At 46.5% G+C, this 22,555-nt stretch overlaps 1 protein-coding gene across 2 annotated transcripts in view; it reads left to right on the forward strand.

Moving 5' to 3' along the window:
- LOC139264623 (macrophage mannose receptor 1-like) overlaps positions 1 to 22,555 on the forward strand; it is a 332,729-nt gene that overhangs the window by 245,826 nt on the left and 64,348 nt on the right. For both annotated transcript variants that reach the window (XM_070881368.1, XM_070881367.1), the window contains exons 25-27: positions 640 to 805; positions 18,637 to 18,789; positions 19,756 to 19,872. In XM_070881368.1, coding sequence (XP_070737469.1) covers positions 640 to 805; positions 18,637 to 18,789; positions 19,756 to 19,872 — 436 coding nt within the window. The remainder of the gene's footprint in view (positions 1 to 639; positions 806 to 18,636; positions 18,790 to 19,755; positions 19,873 to 22,555) is intronic.

The raw sequence follows: 22,555 nt of genomic DNA on the forward strand, positions 1-22,555 counted from the left end.
AGTCCCACAGAAATTCATCCACTTTGATTGGAGGGAATTTGGGGTGCCTCTGGTTGGATGACCTAATATGAATTGAAAGGTCTTCTGACCTTGTGATATCCAAAAACATCATAATTGAATTAATTTCCAGAGTGTTGAGAAATAGCTAATGTTGTCAGTCTTAGTCATGAAAAATGTGCTGTAGTTGTCTTTTGTTTTCATTTAATTTTGAACTACAACAGGAAGAAGTGTTGGAATTTCTGCCTTTCAGCATTTGATAAATAAGCATTCTAATTTGGGGCTTAGAAATAGGGTCATAGAGTAAGGAACATAGGTAATAATTTTGTACAAAACAATGGTTAGGCCACATATAAAGTACTGTGTGTGATTTTGGGCACCCAGTTATAGAAAGGACATTAATGCTGTAGAAAGTGTAGATGCACCAGGCTGATACCTGGGATGAGAAACTATAAAAATGAGGGATATCTATGGATTAGGTTGAGTGTTTGAGAATCAAAGGGACAAGTGATGTTACAATTCAGCGTCAAGAAAGGATAGCCACTGCTACTGCTGTAAGGTACAAAGAGCACAGCTCATAGACTCATAAATTCAAATGATTGTGAACATTGATGCAATATTTTAAAATTGAAATCTTTTTAGACGTCAAAACAGTACCGATGGATTGACCGGTGGAGACTGCGCTATTCCAACTGGGATGTTGGAGAGCCCAAGAACAATATTGGATGTATCTTCATTGATCCGAATGGACATTGGAAAACTTCGAAGTGTGACAATGAATATTATGCCGCTTGTAAAAAATCTTCTGGTAAGAAGCATTTAGCCTACCTTAAATTTCAGTACATTTTGTGATAAACAGACTTTTAAAATCAGGTTTTAATACCATTAAAATTATAAGTTAACAACACAAACTAGTTTCCACATGTTTGTACAACAGTCACAGTTTTTGCACACTAATAAAGGGAATAGATAACACCTGGAGAGAAAAGATAAATTTCATTGCTTTTAATTTCAGCATTGCAGTTTCCATAAGCACATAGTTCTAAAACGTGGGTCATGATAAACTTGGGAGCGATTTTCCCCGGATACTTTAGGCATTAAAGAGCTTCCATGGTGGCCTAGTTGGAGTCTTAAGCTGCATTGCTGGTTTAGCCCGTCTTTAGCACACAACGACACCTTGGTAAAGGGCTAGGAAAGGCCGCTCCGAGTTAAGAATCTGAATGACAATTAGAGCGTGAAAGGCAGCGTTCAGCTCTCTTACGCCCCGTCACGATCCTCCGCTCCCTAAGTAGCACCGCCAGGAAGAGCTGCACCGGATGTGCAACGCCTCTCGTTGCGACACCGGCACAAGTTTTGACTTTTGCCCAATCCGTCCGCCCAGAAGGGCACCTGCAGTGACTGCTTAGGTCTAGCATAGCCGGCAGCACAGAGGAAGGTAAAATATTCCAAAGGTAAGTGAGAGTTTTTGTTCTTTTAATGTTTTTAGTGATTTGTGTTCTGGTGGCGTGGGCAATGTTTTTTTTTAAGGTTTTCCCCCCCTCCCATCCCCCAGGCTTTTCTCGGAGCGCTCATGGCCCGGCAGTTTAGTTCGCGAGTTTCCCATCCTTGTGCCACAAAATGTGAATCACACTTCCCTTAACGTTGCATCCCCTGACGCAGAGCCCGAAAACAGAAAAGCCTAAATCTAGCCCTTAAATTGGCTGCTAGCGCTCATTAAAGAGGCTGTATACCATTTTGCTGGCTAGCGTTAGTGTCCTTGCCTAACAGCGACCAGCTGAACAGGAGTAAAGAAGAGTATTTCGAGCACCGCCATGCTTAGCTTTCACTATTCACTTGCTGGTGGAGATCGACTGACGACGCTGCCTTTGAAGAGAGATTTTGAGACACATCAGGAGATTTTGTGGGACATTTTGTTAAGACTTCCGCAACAATCTATCAATATTTTTTCTGGAAATTCCTGACGACTTCACCAAAAAACCGCAAGTGCTGTGCTACTCTACCTTATTGGAGACCTTTGGGAGTCAGGAGAAAGGGAGTGCTTGGTCATGGGAAACTTGCTAGGGGTTCCCCTTGGCCTAGAGGACGAATACGAAGAGGACATGAGGCCAGGCAGAGCAGCACCAGCTGCTGTGAGACAGATGGACGGAGGGTCAGTAGGGTGAGAATTACTCCTTACTCCTGCAGGTACAGAACATTCCTCTGGACCTCCCCACCAGGACCTCCAGTGTCTGAGAACCTGTGCACCCTCTCTCTCGGTCCCTGAGCCATCTTGAAACGTCCCGTTGTGTGACAGCTAGCTCACTCCATACCTTCAGTGGAAGTGGGTGCGTGGAGGCTACATATACTGCTCCCGGAAATTTGCTTCTAATCAGCGCTTGCGTGCTAAAAGTGCAGGTGTCTGTTTTAGCACATCCAGACACGTTAAAATTATGGTAATGACCAATTAGTCCCAAAAATGCAGGCTAAAAAACAGACTTTTAAACAGGCATTTCTTATTAGCACAGCATCCACTTAGTGTCTGATTTTACCCTTTCCCCAAAACAAACACCTGTCACTTTACATACATTTTTTGGAAATGGAGAAACAATAGGAGGGATGATGAGAGATAATCAGCAAGTAGTAGTTAGACAATGCCGAGTTTGCATGTAGGGAGGAAGGAAAAACTGAGGACATAAGTGTTCAGCAGTTTAGTTAACCTGGAAAAGAATGAGTTACAATCAGAGGCAGTACAAGCAATCTTGATTTCAACATTGTGAGGATGCAGCGGGAGAAACAGTAGAGCGTTTGGAGCTTAGAAGGAGTGAGAAAGTTCAATAACCATCATAGTAATGATAAAATGAAGAAAGGCAAAAAAGGTTTCAATAGAGAAACGGGTGAAGGGCATTCAAATTACAGATACCCCGATATGTGAATTTTAAGCATACACTTTAATGAAATGCCAACATTAAAATGTTCGCTCAGTTAATTATGAAAATAACTAACTTCCGACGTACCAAGTATTAAAGTAGCTGAAGGTACACAGATGTGTCAGTAAGCCACAGTGCTAAATCAACACTTGCAAAATGCAATACTATAACCGTTTTCTGCATTTATTGTCCATCCCTATTTGCCCTGAGAGCATTAAGAGTCCATGATGCATTGGGGGACTGGAGTCTGGAGTGGGTAGAATAGTCTGGGCAGGGGCAGTAGGATCCCTTCAGTGAAGAACATTACTGAACCAATTGGCTTCAGTACAATAATTCTGTAGTTTTTATTATCTTTTTTTCGAGTGCTGGTTCATAAGTGGCTGGATTTACTGCACTGAATTCCATAACTTATCATGGTAGGATTTGAGCTCATAACTGACTTGCTAGAATAATACCAGAATCACTGTTAGAAATAGCCAAGTTAAGGTGGTCTCTGGTCACTTTAATAATCAGGATCTATTGTAAACTAATATGGTGCGTATATTGGGGTCGAAATTCGGTTACTTGATGATAACGCCGGTGTTAGGTGTTAACTGGGAGTTAGGCAGTGTGGAATGGTGCTGGGTGCTGTTCACGCATGAAGTGAAATTCGGTGGTCATTTTTTAAGGGCATTAAAATGTTACATCCCGCCAGCTAACGCCATGGAAATCATGATGTCAGTATGCGTGCAATGCCTCACTTAATGGCTGGCTTCGATGAAACCTGAAAAAGTTAGACAAGGCGGAAAAACTAATTTGGGGCGTTAGTTAAAGAGTGTTGCAGCCAGGGCTCAAAGGTCTTGGTCAGTGCTGCATTTGATGCTTGCACAGAGAGTAGGATGTTGGCGTCATACTGCTGTTGACTCATCAGATTGACTATTGTATCACGGACACATTGTTGGGTTCAATATCGGAACAATGTGGAAGTTGCATTTCGCTGTGCCCTGTGCCAAGTGATGGGGGCAGTGATCACGTACCACATCGTCCTGCGGTGCCGACTTAAAAGGCATCGGCTGCAGAGACAGCTTAGGGCACATGTGGATCCTCCCCAGAGAAGATACCACAGGTGGCTGGGCAGGAGGCCGTACAGATGCAGGGTTTACCGCGCACAATACTCTTGTCTTGAGATGTCCAAGGGGCAGAGCTTAAGAAGGCTGAGGTTCCACAAGGAGGTGGTGACGGAGCTTTGCAACCTTCTGCTGACATAACTGGCAGCTGACATCGGCACCAGGACCTCGCTGTCAGTGGGAGTGAAAGTGACAGTAGCACTCAACTTCTATGCTTTCAGCTCCTTCCAGTCTCCTATAGGCGATATATGCAACATCTCGCACTTTGCAGTAAATTGCTGCATTCGCCAGGTGACCGACGCTCTCTATGGCAAACAAATGGATTATATCAAGTTCAGCATGTCAAGGGAAGACCAGGATAAGCGCACCCGTGGATTCGCCAGGATAGCGGGCTTCCCCAGCGTTCAGGGAGCCATTGATTGTATGCATGTGGCATTGAGGGCCCCACCCCACAATGGAGAGATCTTTCAGAATCGCAAGGGATTCCACTCCTTCAACATACTGGTCTACAATCACAGGCAGATGATCTTCGCTGTCAATGCCCGATATCCTGGCAGCTACCACCATGCCTTCATCGTGCAGGAGACCAGTGTGCCACGACTCTTCAAGCTATCGCATAAAGGCCTTGGCTGGCTCCTGGGAAACAAAGGATATGGTGTAGCCCCCTGGCTGATGACATCACTCTGCAATCCCACCACCCCTGCCAAGCAGTGCTACCATAGCAGCCATAACACAACCCGGGCGATTATCGAGCAAACTATCGGAGTTCTGAAGCAGCGTTTCTGCTGCCTTGCCCATTCTGGACGGGCATTCCAGTACTTGCCTGATAGAGTCTCCACGTTCACCATTGTCTGCTGCATGCTGCACAACCTGGCCATAATGAGGGGCAAGCCATTACCACCGGGGATAGATGATCTACCTCAGGAGGAGGATGACGAGGAAGACGAGGAGCCTCAGCCAAGGACGAGACAGCTTGACACTGCTACGGCTGGAAGGGCTGCTCGTCAGTGGGGCTCATCTCTCAACGATTCCAATGAATGAGTCTTGACGTGCCGAATGGCCAGCCCATACACCTGGGCATCAACTCAACACATCGCTACACACTCTGCAACTTTCCATTTTCAATAATTACTGCATCATCATGTGAACAATCCAAACTTGGTTTATTGCAAACATAAATCAAGGGTGCTGAAAAGAAATACAAGACAACAACTTCATCCCCAACACATCAACATACCCACAAAACCCCTTCAAACATTCTCAGACATCCAAGTGCATCTATTGACAACAGTTCATTTTGTAACAAGGTATTCATCTCTGGTGAGTACCAAACAATTGTTACATCATTCACCCAAGTGCAAAAATTTACACGAGCTCACATTGCAACAACCTATCCATCTCTGTTGACTATCAAGCAAGTGTTTGGTGGGTCATACAAGTGCAACTAGTTTTAAAAGGTCATATCTTCACACGGTGAGCATATGTGGCCACCTTCCCACACGTATTTATTTTGTCTTAAAGGGGGCTTTACCACCCCTTCCCTTCTCCCCGCTCCCACGTCTACTGCTCCTCCTCAATGGGGTCTCAGGGCTTTCAGCAAGGCTGGTAGTCGGTTGCTGACTTGGAACTGCAGCCACACATGATGGCCTAGCAGGACATTCCCGACTAACTCGGGCCCTGGAAGATCCAGCTGCGGACTGCATAACCGCAGCATGGACGGAAGCACTTTGTTGTGGGTGGGATGCAGAGAGCGGCAGCTGCGAAGGTGGAATGATGTCATCCTGAGAAAGGACATAACGTTCCAATTGGCCCAATAGGCCAGAGCATCATCATCTGCAGAAATCAGGATGAGGTCAGAGTCCTGCCCTGGTTCAACAAGGTTAGGTCCCCATTGAACTGATGGGGTTCCAGATCAGATGGCAGCGGTCAGTGCATCCGTTGGATCTATTTGCCTCTGCATCAAGAGTGTTTGCGACTGCAGTACACCAGAGAGCTGACTCAGGACACCACGCACTGATGACATTTGTGTATGGAGGCCTACAATAGCATCGGCCTGGTGCTCAATAGCCACTGGAACATCAGCCATAACTCGTGCCACTATGTCTGGGACCCCTTGGTCACTAGTTGCATCCGACATTCATTGGTATCTACCAAGGACGGGCTCAGTGGACTGCTGAGAGGCATGAACAAGAGTTGAGGCAGATTCCTCTTCCTCACAGCTAGTGCATCAAGACTCTGTGATTCCCTTGCTATTACACCCTCCACATTGCTGTGCAACTACAGGGGACTGTCTTGCGACAACGTCTAGTTCAGGCTCATCGTCAGAGTTCTGCTGAGCATCACTCAGGTGCACACTCACCCTCCGGGGAGCTGGCCCCCTGCCTTGCCCTCCCCCGTGGCGTTGCTGGAGGCCACTGGGTCCTGGAACATCACCCACCTCTGCCTCCCCAGTAACCCCTTCACCAACAGTGCTGTTGGCCCCGCTCTCAGATAGCGCAGCCTCCTGTGTGAGGTCGAAGGAGGTCTTGTCCTCCTGCTCCTCCTCCGTCCTTTTTGTCGTCGCCACCATCTGCACCCGTGGTAGGCGCCCGAGAAAGCCCCAGTGAATTTGGCTGATCATCTGAAAGCACAAACACAGAACAGTGGTTACCTGTAGGGAAGGGGCCCAAGAGCAGAAAAGGCATTTGTGAATGCCAGTCTCATGGAAATAGCTGCACGTTGATGGTGTGACGACCAAGTGTCCTGCAGGTCGCTGCAAAGGAACTCAACATACTGTCACTGGACCCACCACCATTGCATCAACTTTGATGCTCATCAGGGAAGCTATCCATTCCTCCAATGGAGTGAGCACTTGGAGGTCTGGCTCCCATCCACCAGTCCACATTTGCTCCCGTCGGTTGTGTGCGAGCTTCGACTGTAACATTAAAGAGAAAGTTGTAGTTAGAGGCCTTCCATCAGTGCGTCGCAAGTGCCTTATATACTTTAGTACAATTTACTCTGACAGTCTTCACAGTTCGATGTAAGTACCATTCGCTGCGTGCACTTGCTATTGTAATGGTGGGATTAGGGTGCCAGAACCTAACAGTAACGGGGAGGCTACCATCATCGAGACGCATATGAAGACTAAGGACATGTGAGCAGTTCACTGGCTTGCAGCCTCTTTCTCTTCATCTAGAGTTTGCTTCAGTAAAGCATGGAATCGCCCAACTTCTGTTTCGCTCATCCCTCACACCATTTGTGTGGACAGCCTTGAGCAAGCTATTTTAATTCTCTTTTTAGGGGTGGGCCTAAAATGGGACTTTAACAAGATCTTTTGACCTATAGAGGTGCCCCTAAAACCTTAATGCCCAATGGGACTTCTGGTTCTTTTTCTTGATTCTCATGTCAAAGCCAGCCCTAACGATGTCTCATGTTCTTGTCCATATTTCTTGTCTGTGTATACTTTCTTAGGGTTTCTTCCTTTGAAATTTGTGTCCTATCTCTTTCATCTATATTCTCTCTTTGATCTCATGAGGCCAAACCAGACAATTGCTTCTTTACGACATAGCAAATTGTTTACATTAACTCCGACAACTTCCATCCATTCCAAGTCTTTCTATAATAAATTGTCTTAAAAATGCATAAACCAAGTTGAAGTCTTAACTTAAAAAAACAACAGATAATACATTTTGTACACCCCTGATTTCTAACAACTGTGTCCCATTACTGCCTTATCAAAGCAGTAAAGTACACCTGCAAATTTTTACCGAAAATTCATCAAACTCCTGATCAATAAGGAGTACAGATCAATACAAATTATTATTAATAAACTATTTACTAGGTTAACTTTGCATCAGAAAACAAGCAGCATTACTCAACAGATATCCATATGGAAGTGAAGAAAAAATCAAATATCAACTAAATAGTGAAAAGACAGAAGCCATTGTCTTTGGGCCCCGCCACAAACTCCGTTCCCTAGCCACCGACTCCATCCCTCTGGCAACTATCTGAAGCTGAACTAGACTGTTTACAACCTTGATGTCGTGTTTGACCCCGAGATGAGTTTCTGACCACATATCTGCGCCATTACTAAGATCGCCTATTTCCACCTGCATAACATTGCCCATCTCTGCCACTGCCTTAACTCATCTGCTGCTGAAACATAGAAATATAGAAAATAGCTGCAGGAGTAGGCCATTCGCCTCTTCGAGCCTGCACCACCATTCAATATGATCATGGCTGATCATGCAACTTCAGTACCCCATTCCTGCTTTCACTCCATACCCCTTGATCCCTTTAGCCGTAAGGGCCACATCTAATTCTCTTTTGAATATATCTAACGAACTGGCCTCAACAACTTTCTGTGGTGGAGAATTCCACATGCTCACAACTCTCTGAGTGAAGAGGTTTCTCCTCATCTCGGTCCTAAATGGCTTACCCCTTATCCTTAGACTGTGACCACTGGTTCTGGACTTCCCCAACATTGGGAACATTCTTCCTGCATCTAACCTGTTCAGTCCCATCAGAATTTTATATGTTTCTATGAGATCCCCTCTCATTCTTTTAAATTCCATTGAATATAAGCCTCGTCGATTCAATCTTTCTTCATATGTCAGTTCTGTCATCCCGGGAATCAGTCTGGTGAACCTTCGCTGCACTCCCTCAATAGCAAGAATGTACTTCCTCAGAGTGCTGAAACACTCATCCATGCAATTGTTACCTCCAGACTTGACTATTCCAATGCATTCCTGGCTGGCCTCCCATGTTCCACCCTCTGTAAACTTGAGGTCATGCAAAACTCTGCTGCCTGTGTCCAAACTCGCACCAAGACCCGTTCACCCATCAGTTCTATGCTCGCTAACTTACATTGGCTCCCGGTTAAGCGAAACCTCGATTTTAAAATTCTCATCCTTTTGTTTTCAAATCCATGGTTTCGCCCCTCCCTATTTCTGTGGCCCTCTGACACATCTGCATTCCTCCAATTCTGGCTTCTTGAGCAACCCCGATTTTAATCGCTCCACCATTGGCGGCTGTGCCTTCAGCTGCCAAGGCCGTGAGCTCTGGAATTCCCTCACTAAACTTCTCTGCCTCTCTCCCTCTCTTTCTTCCTTTAAGATGCTCCTTAAAACCTAACTCTTTATCCAAGATTTCGGCCATCTGCCCTAATATCTCCTTAAGTTGCTTGGTGTCAAATTGTGTTTGCTAACGTTCCTCTGAAGCACCGTGGGATGTTTTATTATGTAAAAGATGCTATATAAATAACATTTTTTATCATTCTTTGTTGCTCAAGAAATATTTGCAACCTGCTTTTTTCAGAGGTCAGTAAGATTGGTAAGGGGAGATTTTGGCTTACCCCTGAAAATGGGCGTGGGGATCGTGGTGTGTGATTAATTTGCAATTACTCTGCGCCCGTTCATTGACTCATGCTGCTTTCTGCTTTACATGATTACTGCGTGCAGCCAATGCTACCTGCACACATCAGCAGGGGGCCTGATATCGTGAGTGGCTCACGCTATTTAAAGACAATCTGCCCTCTTAAAGGGAAAATGCATTGCAGCTGCAATGTGGTAGGAGCCATTTGAAAACTGAATCTTGCTGTTCTACTTTGAGCAATGGCTGAGTATGCGAGAGAGTGAGCACCAAGATTTTCAGGCACTGCACTGAAGAAGGTCTTGGTGGAAAAGGTGGAAAATAGGAGAGACATCCTGTATCCGAAGGGGGACAGGAGGTCCTCCAGACATATGCTCAGGAGGCAGTGGTAACAAGTAACGGGGGGAGTCAATGCCAGGAGTACAGCTCCAAGAACATGGATGGAGTGTAGGTAAAAGTTTAACGATCTCACACGTGTTGTCAAGATGTGTGAGTTCATCTTCAAATGGGATATCCCATCAACTGGACCAATAGCCCCACCCACTGCTCAATTCACCACATCTCCATCACCCACCCACCAACAATCTCTATCAATCAGTACTCAACCCTAAAATTCATATGCTTTACCTCACCTTCACACACCAAACACTGTTTCAAGTCTCGGAATCACAGCTCACACACACTGGCGGCTATTCACCCATGACATCCAAATATATTGCAGGATATTCACTGACACACTTCCTTCTTAGGAGAAGGTGGCGTGTAGCAATGGGCAGCAACTAATTACCCTTGTGCATTCCCTTAGGCCAGAACTGATATGTCCTTACTATACAGTACAAATTCACACGAGGCCCATGCTTGTGAGAAGGTCATTTTGTGACCAGCAACTTTTATTCCAGCACTGAAGTGATGAAGGTGGGTGGAGCTTTCCCTTTTATACCTGAAAGATCAGGTTAGGAGTGCCTCCCACAAGTTCACCACCTAGTGGTCAATGTTTTCACAGTGTACAACTAGTCAGTTTATACATGGGTTACAATGACAGTTAAATACATGGCATCACCTCCCATCAAAGTCTTATTGGGATCACAGGTTAAGTCTCTCTGGTGGTTTACGCTCCCTTGTAGAGCGCCTGAGTTGGGGCTCCGGTTGTTGGGCGCTGGCCTGAGTGTCTGCAGATGGCGGTGCCTCAGACCTGTCCGGACTAACCACAGTGACTGGGCTCTCTTCCACTTGGTTCCGGTGTTCGGCCATCTGTGGAGAAGTGAACTCTACATCGTGTTCTTCCTCTGCTTCTTCTATGAGGTTGCTGAACCTCCTTTTTGTTTGATCCGCGTGCTTACGGCAGATTTGTCCATTGGTAAGTTTAACTACCAGAATCCTATTCCGCTCTTTGGCAATCACAGTGCCTGCAAGCCATTTAGGCCCTGCACGTAGTTGAGAATAAAGACAGGGTCATTGACATCAATACATCGCGCCCTCGCATTCCCGTCGTGGTAGTCACATTGTGACTGGCGCCTGCTCTCAATAATTTCTTTCATGGTGGGGTGTGTAAGGGATAACCTGGTTTTGAGCGTCCTTTTCATGAGCAGCTCTGCGGGTGGGAACCCTGTGAGTGAGTGTGGTCGGGATCTACTGGCCAACAGGAGGTGTGATAAGCGGCTTTCTAGGGAACCGCCTTGGATTCTGAGCATCCCCTGTTTGATTATCAGCACTGCTCGTTCTGCCTGGCCGTTTGAGGTCGGCTTGAACAGTGCCGTTCTGACATGGTTGATACCATTTCCTGCCATGAAGTCCTGGAATTCAATGCTTGTAAAGCACGGGCCATTGTTACTGACCAAGACGTCAGGTAGACCATGGGCGGCGAACATTGCCCGTAGACTTTCTACCGTGGCCGAGGACGTGCTTGAATTGAGAATGTCACACTCGATCCATTTGGAGTAGGCATCTACTACAACCAAAATCATTTTTCCCATGAAAGGACCTGCGTAGTCCACATGGATGCGTGACCATGGTTTGGCGGGCCAGGACCAGGGGCTAAGGGGAGCTTCCCTGGGCACATTGCCCAGCTGGGCACACGTGTTGCACCTGCAAACACAAAGTTCCAGGTTTGCATCTATCCCTGGCCACCAAACGTGTGACCTGGCAATTGCCTTCATCATGACAATGCCCGGGTGCTCATTGTGGAGTTCTCTGATGAACGCCTCTCTGCCCATCTGGGGTAAGCAATCGGCCTGAATCGAGAGTTCATCCCTGCGCCTGTGAAATGGTTTAAATTCCTCAGGGCATGCCCCGTATGTGGCTGCCCAGTCCCCATTAAGGACACATTTCTTGACTAATGACAGTAGCGGGTCTCTATTTGTCCAGACTTTGATCTGATGGGCTGTCACGGGTGAGCCTTCGCTTTCGAAAGCTTCCACAGCCATGACCATCTCAGCAGCATGCTCGGTTGCCCCCCTCGGTAGTGGCTAGTGAGAGCCTGCTGTGTGCATCGGCGCAGTTTTCAGTGCCCGGTCTGTGCCAAATTGTATAATCATAGGCGGCTAACGTGAGTGCCCACCTCTGTATGCGGGCCGATGCATTTGCATTTATGGCCTTGTTGTTGGCCAAAGGGGACGTTAGGGGTTTGTGATCTGTCTCCGGCTCAAATTTCCTGACGAACAGGTACTGGTGCATTTTTTTTACAGCATATACACATGCAAGCGCTTCCTTTTCTACCATCCCGTAGCCCCGTTCTGCCTGGGACAGACTTCTGGAGGCATAAGCTACCGTCTGTAACTGACCCTTGGCATTAACATGCTGCAACACACACCCGACCCCATAGCACGACGCGTCGCACGTTAAAACAAGTTTCTTACATGGGTCATATAGCGTTAACAGATTGTTGGAGCATAACAAATTTCGTGCTCTCTCAAAAGCCCTTTCCTGGCTGTCCCCCCAGACACATTCACGACCTTTGCGTAGGAGCACGTGTAGCGGCTCTAGCAGCGTGCTCAATTTGGGAAGAAAGTTACCAAAATAGTTCAGGAGCCCCAGGAACGAACGCAGCTCTGTCGTGTTACAGGGTCTGGGTGCTCTCTGGATCGCTTCTGTTTTGGATGCAGTAGGTCTGATCCCGTCTGCTGCTACCCTCATCCCCAGGAATTCTACCTCAGGAGTTAGGAAGACGCACTTCGCCTTTTTCAGTCGCAGACCTACCCGGTCCAGCCTGCGTAGCACCTCCTCCAGGTTGCGGAGGTGTACTTCAGTATCACAACCCGTGATGAGGATGTCGTCTTGAAAAACCACTGTCTTTGCAATTGACTTGAGGAGGCTTTCCATATTGCGTTGAAAGATTGCGGCGGCCGAGCGAATCCCAAACGGACATCTGTTGTACTCAAACAACCCCTTGTGTGTCGTGATGGTGGTCAGCTTCTTCGACTCACTCGCCAGCTCCTGTGTCATGTAAGCTGAGGTTAGGTCCAATTTTGAAAAAAGTTTGCCACCGGATAGCGTCACAAAGAGGTCCTCCGCTCCCGGTAGCGGGTACTGGTCTTGGAGTGACACCCGATTGATGGTGGCCTTGTAATCACCACATATCCTGACCGACCCATCCGCCTTGAGCACCGGCACAATCAGGCTCACCCAGTCACTGAATTCAACTGGCGAGATGATGCCTTCCCTCAGAAAACGGTCCAATTCGCCTTCTATCTTTTCCCGCATCACGTACGGCACCGCTTTGGCCTTGTGGTGGACTGGCCTGGCATCCGGGTTTATGTTAATCACTACCTTGGCCCCAATGAAAGTGCCAATGCCGGGCTGAAATAGTGAGTCAAATTTGTCCAGAACCTGTGAGCATGATATTCGCTCCACAGAAGAAATTGCATTGACATCGCCCCATTTCCAGTTCATGACAGCCAGCCAACTCCTCCCCAGTAGTGCGGGACCGTCCCCCGGAAGAATCCAGAGTGACAACCTGTTTTCCGAATCTTTGTGGGTCATGACTACCATGGCGCTGCCTAGCACCGGAATGATCTCCTTTGTATATGTCAGTAGCTGTGCGTCAATCGGCAATAATTTTGGCCTCCTGGCTTTGGACGCCCACAGCTTGTCGAACTGTTTGATACTCATCAGGGATTGGCTGGCCCCTGTGTCTAGCTCCATTGATACTGAGATGCCATTGAGGAGCAATTTCATCATTATCAGAGGCGTCCTCGTGTATGAACTGTATATGTGCTCCACATGAAGTCGCTGAACTTCAGCTTCCAGCGATTTCTCCCGGTGTCCATTTGGCCCCGTCGGGCTTACATCGTCCCCGTCCTCCTCGTACATCAACCTGGCTGCAGACTTCCTGCACATACGCACCAAGTGACTGCTGACGTTGCAATTTCTGCAGGTGTATTGCTGATACCTGCAAGCTCTGGCTGTGTGTTTGCCTCCATACCTCCAACATGAGCCGTTGTTGGAAACTAAAGGCCCATTACCAGTCAATTGTCTCTGACTGTGTAACTGTTTTTAAGCACACCATTAACAGGTGTTGATGGCCCCATTACTGGCCGCATTGTCCCTTGCAATGGCATGAATCGCTGTTCAGCTAGCCATTGTCTCTGTTGAATTCCTCCCTTTGGGTTCGACTACATGCTCGGGCATGTCCGATTACCCTTGTCTGCCTGGAGAACTGTGTGCCGCGTTAACAATGTTGACTCCCTGTCCATTTGCTGCATTTCAACCAAGATTTTTGTCAAACATCATTCTGGTCTCTTCCTTCCCTGAGATAAATGCCTGCGCCATAAAAGCCGCCGTTTCCAGGGTCAAGTCTTTGGTCTCAATCAGTTTCCTGAAAACCCCAGCGTGCCCGATGCCCTCAATAAAAAAGTCTCGCAGCATCTCCGCTCTGCATGCATCTGGGAACTTACATCGGCTCGCCAGTCGGCGGAGGTCTGCCACGAAGTCTGGAATGCTTTGCCCTTCTCGCCGCCAGTGCGTATAAAACCGATGTCTCGCCATGTGCATGCTGCTCGCTGGTTTAAAGTGTTCCTCGATCAACTTACTGAGCTCTTCAAAAATCTTGTCCGCCGGCTTCTCTGGCGCTAGAAGGTCCTTCAGCAGGGAGTATGTCCTGGATCCACAAACCGTCAGGAGATGAGCCCTGCGTTTGTCGGCCGAATCCTACCCCAGCCATTCCTTAGTGATGAAGCTTTGCTGTAGTCTCTCAATAAAGTCATCCCAATCATCACCAACACAGTATCTCTCTTCTGTGCTGCTAGTGGCCATGCTTGCGTGGTTTAATTCCCAGTTTCTCGTCGCTAATGATATGTCCTTACTATACAGTACAAATGCACACGAGGTTCATGGTTGGAGAAGGTCACTCTGTGACCAGCAACTTTTATTCCAGCACTGAAGTGATGAAGGTGGGTTCAGCTTCCCCTTTTATACCTGAAAGACCAGGTTAGGAGTGTCTCCCACAAGTTCACCACCTAGTGGTCAATGTACTCACAGTGTATAACTAGTCAGTTTATACATGGGTTGCAATGACAGTTAACTACATGACAAGATCTTTCTGGGGTCCGTGCAGGCACAATCGGAGGCGGGCCGGGTGGGAAATTTGAAAAAAGTCGGAGCGGGTCAGGAACCTGCCATCGGCCCGCCCCCACGTGCCTTCCCCTTGGTCGCGTTTGCCGGTGTGGCAGCGACCCGACCGGCAGAGGTGGGCGACCTAATTGAAATGATCATAGGCTTGTTGTCAGACACTTAAGAGCCTTTTTCCACTCGCTCAGAGACTGCCCTGGGCATATTTTAGAGGCTAGGATAGAGGAGGGATCTGCACGTGGTGAGATACCGGGCACAAGTGCGCAGCAGCCACGGCGGGAGAAAGGATAGCGCAGGTGCCAGCTCACCGGAGGGTGAGGGCACACACTAGTTCTGCTGCAGAAGAGACAGATGAGGACTTCGATGGGCCAGGCTACAGAAGAAGACTAATACAAAAGCAAAATACTGCAAGGGCTGAAATGGTGCAGTCTGAAGCCGGGCCTTCTGTGCCCAGAGCTGCGAGGTCGCCCCCCAAGGCCTGACGAAGAGTCACAGACCTGAAACGTTGTCTCTGTTTCTTTCCACAGATGTTGCCTGACCCGCTGAAATTTCCAACATTTTCTGTTTTTATTACAGTAGAAGACTGATGGGTGTACATAACTAAATGCTTGGTGCATTGGAAACTCTGCCATAAAGTCTGCGCTCAGTGTCAAGAGGAGTCCAGCACTAATTAGGCACTGGGCTTGGAGTTCATCCTTTCCAACATGGAACGGGAGGTCACCTCCAACAGCGCAGGAACCCAGGATGCAGCATCTGATGGCCGATGTCACAGCTTGCATTACAGCGCAAACAGCTTCCATCAAAAGTCTGACTGCTGCAGAAACCTCAGACTGCTGCCTGGGGAGTTCAAACTTCTGTCATCCTGACTCTGGATACCACTGGATACCACGGGGAGTGGAAGGAGCAGCGTGGCAGCATACCACTCCAGGGAGCAGCATGTGCTGGAGCAGGAGAGCAATGACAGTGAAGAGGGACGTCACCAAGGTCCAGGTCGGTGATTGGAGCGTGGGCAGGTACTGCAGCAGCAGCGAAGTCGGGGCGAAGGAGCGGCGAGAGATTGTAGACAGATGTGATCAGGGCCCAGAAGAGACGCGAGTTTGGAAAAGCAAGGGCCCAGGGGCAGCACAGGCCAGCCCATACTGCGATATGTGTGCGCACTAGGTCCGTGCAGCAGAGCAGGTCTCCAGTCGTCTTGGTTAATCCTTGCCACTGGACCAAGACCTAGCTCTGTCAAGCCTGTGTGGTGGCTGCTGTGCAATGGCCACCACATGTTAAAAAAATCCACACACAGGCATCTTCCACCCTTCAAGATTTAGTTCGGGACCTGGAATTTTAGGTCCTTTATTGAAACACCTGTGAACTTTTTGACGTGGAAGCAAGTCATCCTCGATTCGAGGGACTGCCTATGATGATGATGGGATACCACTGTTCAAAGTTGCTTCAGGAGCATTACAGCAGTCCATCAATGTGTTCCATGGAACATGAACCTGCTTTCCTCTCTCATGTTGACAGTATTGGTGGTCTCACCCCTGCCACTCCGTCAGTTAGCCAGCCAACCTAGACTGCTGCAGCCTGGGCTGAAATGGTGCTATCTGAAGCCAGGCCTTCTATGCCCAGAGCTGTGTGGTGGCCCTCCAAGGCCATCGGCAGTCTCCTCAACCCATGCTGCAGCCACTGGGGAAGCATCTCGTAGAGCACTCGGTGAGGCAAAGGCACACGGAGGACAGGTGCTAAGGGAATGCACAAGAGTGATTCGTTCATTTTTGTCATGATACATTATGAAATGATTGAATTTATAAATTTGGATTGGAATGTTTATTATCTGGTAGTTTTTATTTTTGTTGTTTGTGGGAAAGAGGATGATGTGATGGTCAGTGATAGAGGAACGGTAAGGAGTGTGAGACTATTGGTGAATGGGGAGGGGTGGTTGAGCTTGCTGGTATTGCTCATGAATTATTTGAACACATAGAGCCCGGGCAGAAAAGGGGCTGCCTGCATTGTAGCCTTCCTTACTCTTCATGCTCCTCCACTTCCTGTTGAACTTTCTCCTCCTCCACTTCATTCTCCTCCTCCTCTGCCTCGTGCTCTGGTTCCTCAGCTTCTCACCTGTTAGGCGGTGGCAAGGGCTGTTTCTTCAATGGCTAGGTTGTGCAGCATGCAGCATACTACCACAAACCGCTCAGCTGTGTACTGCAAGGCTCCTTCAGAGCGGTCCAGGCAGCGGAAGTGTTGCTTCAGGACGCTCCTTGTGGTAGCATGGTTCTCACTGTAGGGCTGCTGTGACATGTGCGTGAGTCATGAGTCACATCATGAGTGGATAACCCTTATCGCCCAGTAACCAGCCTTTGTCTTGCCATGTTGGGTCAAATACAGGTGGCACAGAGGACTGACACACAATGAAGGAATCATGACTACTGCCAGGATACTGGGCATTGACCTGTATGATGTGCTGGCTGTGGTCACGCACCAGCATGGTTCTCGCTGTAGGGCTGCTGTGACATGTGCGTGGGTCATGAGTCACATCATGAGTGGATAACCCTTGTTGCCCACCAACCAGCCTTTGATTTGCCATCGTGGGTCAAATACAGGTGGCACAGAGGACTGACACACAATGAAGGAATCGTGACTACTGCCAGGATACTGGACATTGACCTGTATGATGTGCTGGCTGTGGTCGCGCATCAGTTGCACATTGACGGAGTGGAGTCCCTTTCAGTTCATGAAAATGGTATAGCTCACATGAGGTGCACGCAAATCCTTGTGCTCGCTCTGCCTGCCCGTCTCTGGCAAAAGGGAATGAGATTAAGCTGTCTCTCTGTGCATAGAGAGACTCAGTGACCTCCAGTCCATGCGCTCCTTTGAGGTTGCAGTTGTAACGGCAGCAGTTGGCAGAATTCAGACATGACCTCTTTAGTGAAGCAAAAATGTCTCATGTATTGGTTCTCACTGAAGTTGAGGTCGAAGAGTTGCTCACTAAAGACCCTCGCAGATATGGCCTCCTGCTGAGAGCCCTTCTCCCCCTCCTCCTCCTCCCTCTTTTAGCAGCTTGTCCTGCTCTGCATGGCCTCTCTTCGTTCTCCCAGTCATGCTCAATTCCAAGAGGAAGGCCTACCAGGCCATCCATGTCTAAAAGCAACTTGTTTCAGCACAACCTTTTAAATGACCACAAAAGTACAGCAGTACTAGCCAGACTATTGAAACTTTAGGCAAGTATAGGAAAGCTCTAAACATGCATGCAATTGCACCAGCAGCCAGAAGAAATAATGCAGCAACTAACCTGTAATTAGTTTATGATCACTTTAGATAGTGCCGCTGTGGGGGTTGGGGTTTGGGGGTGGGGGGGGAGGGGATGCTTCATGGTGTAGGGTGGAGCATGGCATCTGATTTTTCCCCCATAATTTACCTCTTCTCAGGGAGAGACTGAGGCAACACTGAAGACTGATTCAACTTGTGACGCTCTTTCATGCACCTCCTAGTGGTCGGTTAAAGCACAGCAATGGCAGGAGCCGAATAGATAATTTGCCCATCCTTTCAAATGGGAAATGGTGCATGTTAGGAGAGATTTAAAGGGAAGGGAAATGTAGAATTTTCTTTTTAAATGTGAATAATAACATAATTGGTTATCTGCACTTTAACTGAAGATTTAACTGAAAGCACCATCGGATAGGCTTAGTCAGCAGGATCTTTATTTTAATATTGTTTTTTTTTGCCAGCGCAACCACCTACTGATGTACCTCAACTCCCTGGAAAATGTCCAGAAACAAAGATGACCAAATCTTGGGTCCCATTCCGTGGCCACTGCTATTTATTTGAAACAGCGTTTGTAAAAAGCTGGGCCGCTGCCAGCCTTGAATGCATTCGTGCTGGTAAGAACTTTGCTTGCGGTAGCTGTGAAATCACACTTTTCACATATTATCCTTCTTTTTCCCTGCCTTGAAGAGGAAAGTGAAGATTAAAAACTTAAAGTGAACCCATGTCCAACCAGCAAAGCACAGAGTCCACCAGTATCCGAAATATTACAATGATTGGCATTTTAAAATGCAAATTGAAATTATTGCAAGCAAATGAACGGCAGCACACAGCCAGGTGGCTTTTAATCTATTTAACACAATCCCAATCACCCATTTTTCTCAATGGAGCATACTCCAAAATAGATATCATTCTCTATATAAAGCGTACAGGAGACATTCTTTCCTGTAACATGTAGTAAAATGATATCCGATATTGATACAATTTGAGTCTTTTGATTCACAAATGAAAACCATCATCATTACGAAAACTGGTTGAAAATGAACAAACTGCAACAATACAGATTGCAGTTTTTTCAAGTCTGTCATAGAGGTAAATATACAGATAACATTTTTAAAAATTAATAATTAATCTTGTTTAGGACACCTGTGAAATCTTTCAACATGCCACAATCCAGTTTTTGTGCTGTTCTTTCTGTAACACATTTACACCCCTATTCTCTGTGTACATTACAACATAAGAAAGGAGCAGGAGTAGGCCATTTGGCTCCTCGAGCCTGCTCCACCATTCAATACGATCATGGCTGATCTGATCTTAGCCTCAAGATTGACTGTTTATTTAGCCTCTGTATGTTGGCACAATCTTAGCAGTTGTTTTGTTAGATGTAAATAAATATGAAAAACGTTTACGTTTTCCCCAACCTGATCTGCAATCATTTACAAAGAGCCACTTAAAAAGGACTGATCTCAATAATTCTTGATGGATTGCAAAATGCACATTAATCATACTTGCTTGATGACCTGTTAAATTATTTTTCCTTTTTATACTTGAATGAATAATATATATCTATTTTCTTTTTGCAGGAGCTTCATTAGTAAGTGTAGACGACCTTGCAGAAAGCACCTTTTTACTACACACAACAGAAATGGTGACTGACAAGACAAAAACTTTCTGGATAGGAATGTATAGGAATGTCGAAGGTAAAAATATTTCTTCCTTCTGAATCAAATGCTGCTCCTTTGAGCCAAAATTAGAGTTTCCAGAACTATCTATGTAGGAGTTACCTGGATGTGTAACTAATACATTAAATAAGTGCCTTCTGTGCTAAATTTCATTGATGTAATATTGTCTAAACAAAGAATCATAGAATGATACTTTCTTGATCAGTACATTTCTGGCCCAAAAAGGAAGGAGGCATTGCTGGATTAGGTTTTGGGAAAGAGATGGGTCAGGTGGATCAAGTTTCAGCAGGGGAATATTTAAGATACAGTGTGCATAGTATCATAAAATTTAGGTTAGCTATGGAAAAGGACAAAGAACAATCTAGAGTCAAAATACTTAATTGGAGGAGGGCCAATTTAAGTGGGTTGAGAACAGACCTGACCAGGGTAAATTGGAATCAAAGATTGGGAGGCAAAACTGTAATTGAACAATGGGCTGCCTTTAAAGAGGAGATGGTTCGGGTACATTCGAGGTACATTCCCACGAGGGGGAAAGGTAGGGCAACCAAAGCCAGAGCTCACTGGATGACTAAAGAGATAGAGATTAAGATGAATCAGAAAAAGGGGTCGTATGTCAGATGTCAGGTTGAGAATACAAGTGAGAACCAGGCTGAATGTAGAAAGTTCAGAGGGAAAGTGAAAAAGGAAATAAGAAGGACAAAGTGGGAGTACGAGAAAAAACTGGCAGCTAACATAAAAAGGAATCCAAAAATCTTCTGTAGGCATATAAATAGTCAATGGATAGGAAGAGGAGGGGTGTGGGGCTGATTAGGGACCAAAAAGGAGATGTACGCATGGAGGCAGAGGTATGGCGGAGGTACTAAATGATTACTTTGCATGCTGTCAAAGTCAAAGTGAAAGAGGAGGTAGTTGAGATACTGGATGGGATAAAAATTGATAAAAAGGAGGTACCAGAAAGGTTGGCTGTACTTAAAGTAGATAAGTCACCAGGATCGGTTGGGATGCATCCAAGGACACTGAGGGAATTGACAACGTGCCATAATCTTTCAATCCTCCTTGGATGCGGGGGTGGTGCCAGAGCAGTGAAGAATTGCAAATGTTCCACCTTTTTTCAAAAATTATCTAAGGATAAACCCAGCAACTATAGACCAGTCAGCTTAACTCGGTGGTGGGGAAGATTTTAATCCAGATAATCCGGGACAAAATTAATAGTCACTTGGACAAGTGTGGATTAATTAGAGAAAGCCAGCACAGATTTGTTAAAGGCAAATAGTGTTTGACTAACTTGATGGAATTTTTTGATGAGGTAACAGAGAGGGTTGATGAGGGCAATGCAGTTTTTGTGGTGTAAATGGACTTCCAAAAGGCATTTGATAAATTGCCACATAATAGGTTTGCCAGCAAAGTTGAAGCCCATGGAATAAAAGGGACAGTGGCAGCACGGATACGAAATTGGCTAACTGACAGGAAACAGAGAGTCGTGGTGAAAGAATGGCCTAGAAATCCCGGTCGGCTTCTTCCTGCGGGCGATCGGGTAAAAAAAGTTTAAAAAGATGCGCACTTACCTGAAGCTGCTGTGCCAACGAGAGATCCCGGTCCTGAGGTCTTCACTGACTGCGCGTCAGAACACGTGCACGTCAGGACATGCACAGGGCTGGAGCTGCAGTCACATAGCTCTGGGCAGCCGATCCAGGTAAAATATATTGGGGCAGAAATTCCGGCCTCCCGGGCCCGTACTGAGCGTCTACAGACTTGGGAAGGCATTGCAAAAGCCAGTTTTCAGCACACAATGCGCAGGCGCTGAAAACCAGCTTTTCCGATCTGTCAAGCTGGAGCGAGGACATTTGCAAGGGCAAGATTGCAGGATTTATCCATATGTTGCCCAGCAAATGTCCTCAAAAGTCTTGCGCCTGATAAAAGCAGGCACTTAGTCTACTTTTACAGGCGTAAGAGTTTTAAAATACACAAAAACATTTAAAAATAAAATTACAAAACACATTTTATTGTTTAAAAACCCTCCCCACTACGGTAAGTTTATTTTAAACAATAATTAAATAAACTTTAAAAAAAATAGGAACATTATATATTTTTAAAATACATAAATAACTAATGTAAATTAATTAAAATCTGTTGTGTATTTTTTCTATTTTTTATTATTGGTTTTGTGTGTTTTGGGGGCTGTTTCTTATTCATAATTGTAAGGGGGAGATGGGAAGGCTTCCTCTCCCACGAGCGGGCCCACTGATATAGAGGGTCGACGCTCGCCCCAGCCCACGTAGCAATTCTCGAAGTTAGCAGACAGAGACGGATGGCAAAGTATGACGATCTTTATTACGAACGTCCGGGAACACCTCTTATCACAGTAGCTTGTGAGTGGAGATGTTCTCCGAACAGCACAATCATACAACTCTTATACATTTCAAAACCCCTCTGTTCCCGGACAAGACCTCCCTAGATTTCTAATTGGACTACCTTATCAGTGCTACTTCTCTAATTGGACTACCTTATTAGTGCTACTTTGGATTGACAGGCCAAGACCCTCGTGACCGCTTTAGGCCGTGACTAGAATGACTTCATTAGGTCGGAATTTGTTATACATTTCCTTGGTGCCTTGAGTCGCCTCGAGCCTCTTCGCAAGGACATCAATGTCTGTTTAGGTTCTCACATCGTATCCTGTCAGAATATTATTGAATTGATAACT

Source organism: Pristiophorus japonicus, chromosome 5 (assembly GCF_044704955.1).
Source record: "Pristiophorus japonicus isolate sPriJap1 chromosome 5, sPriJap1.hap1, whole genome shotgun sequence".
Taxonomy (NCBI): domain Eukaryota; kingdom Metazoa; phylum Chordata; class Chondrichthyes; family Pristiophoridae; genus Pristiophorus; species Pristiophorus japonicus.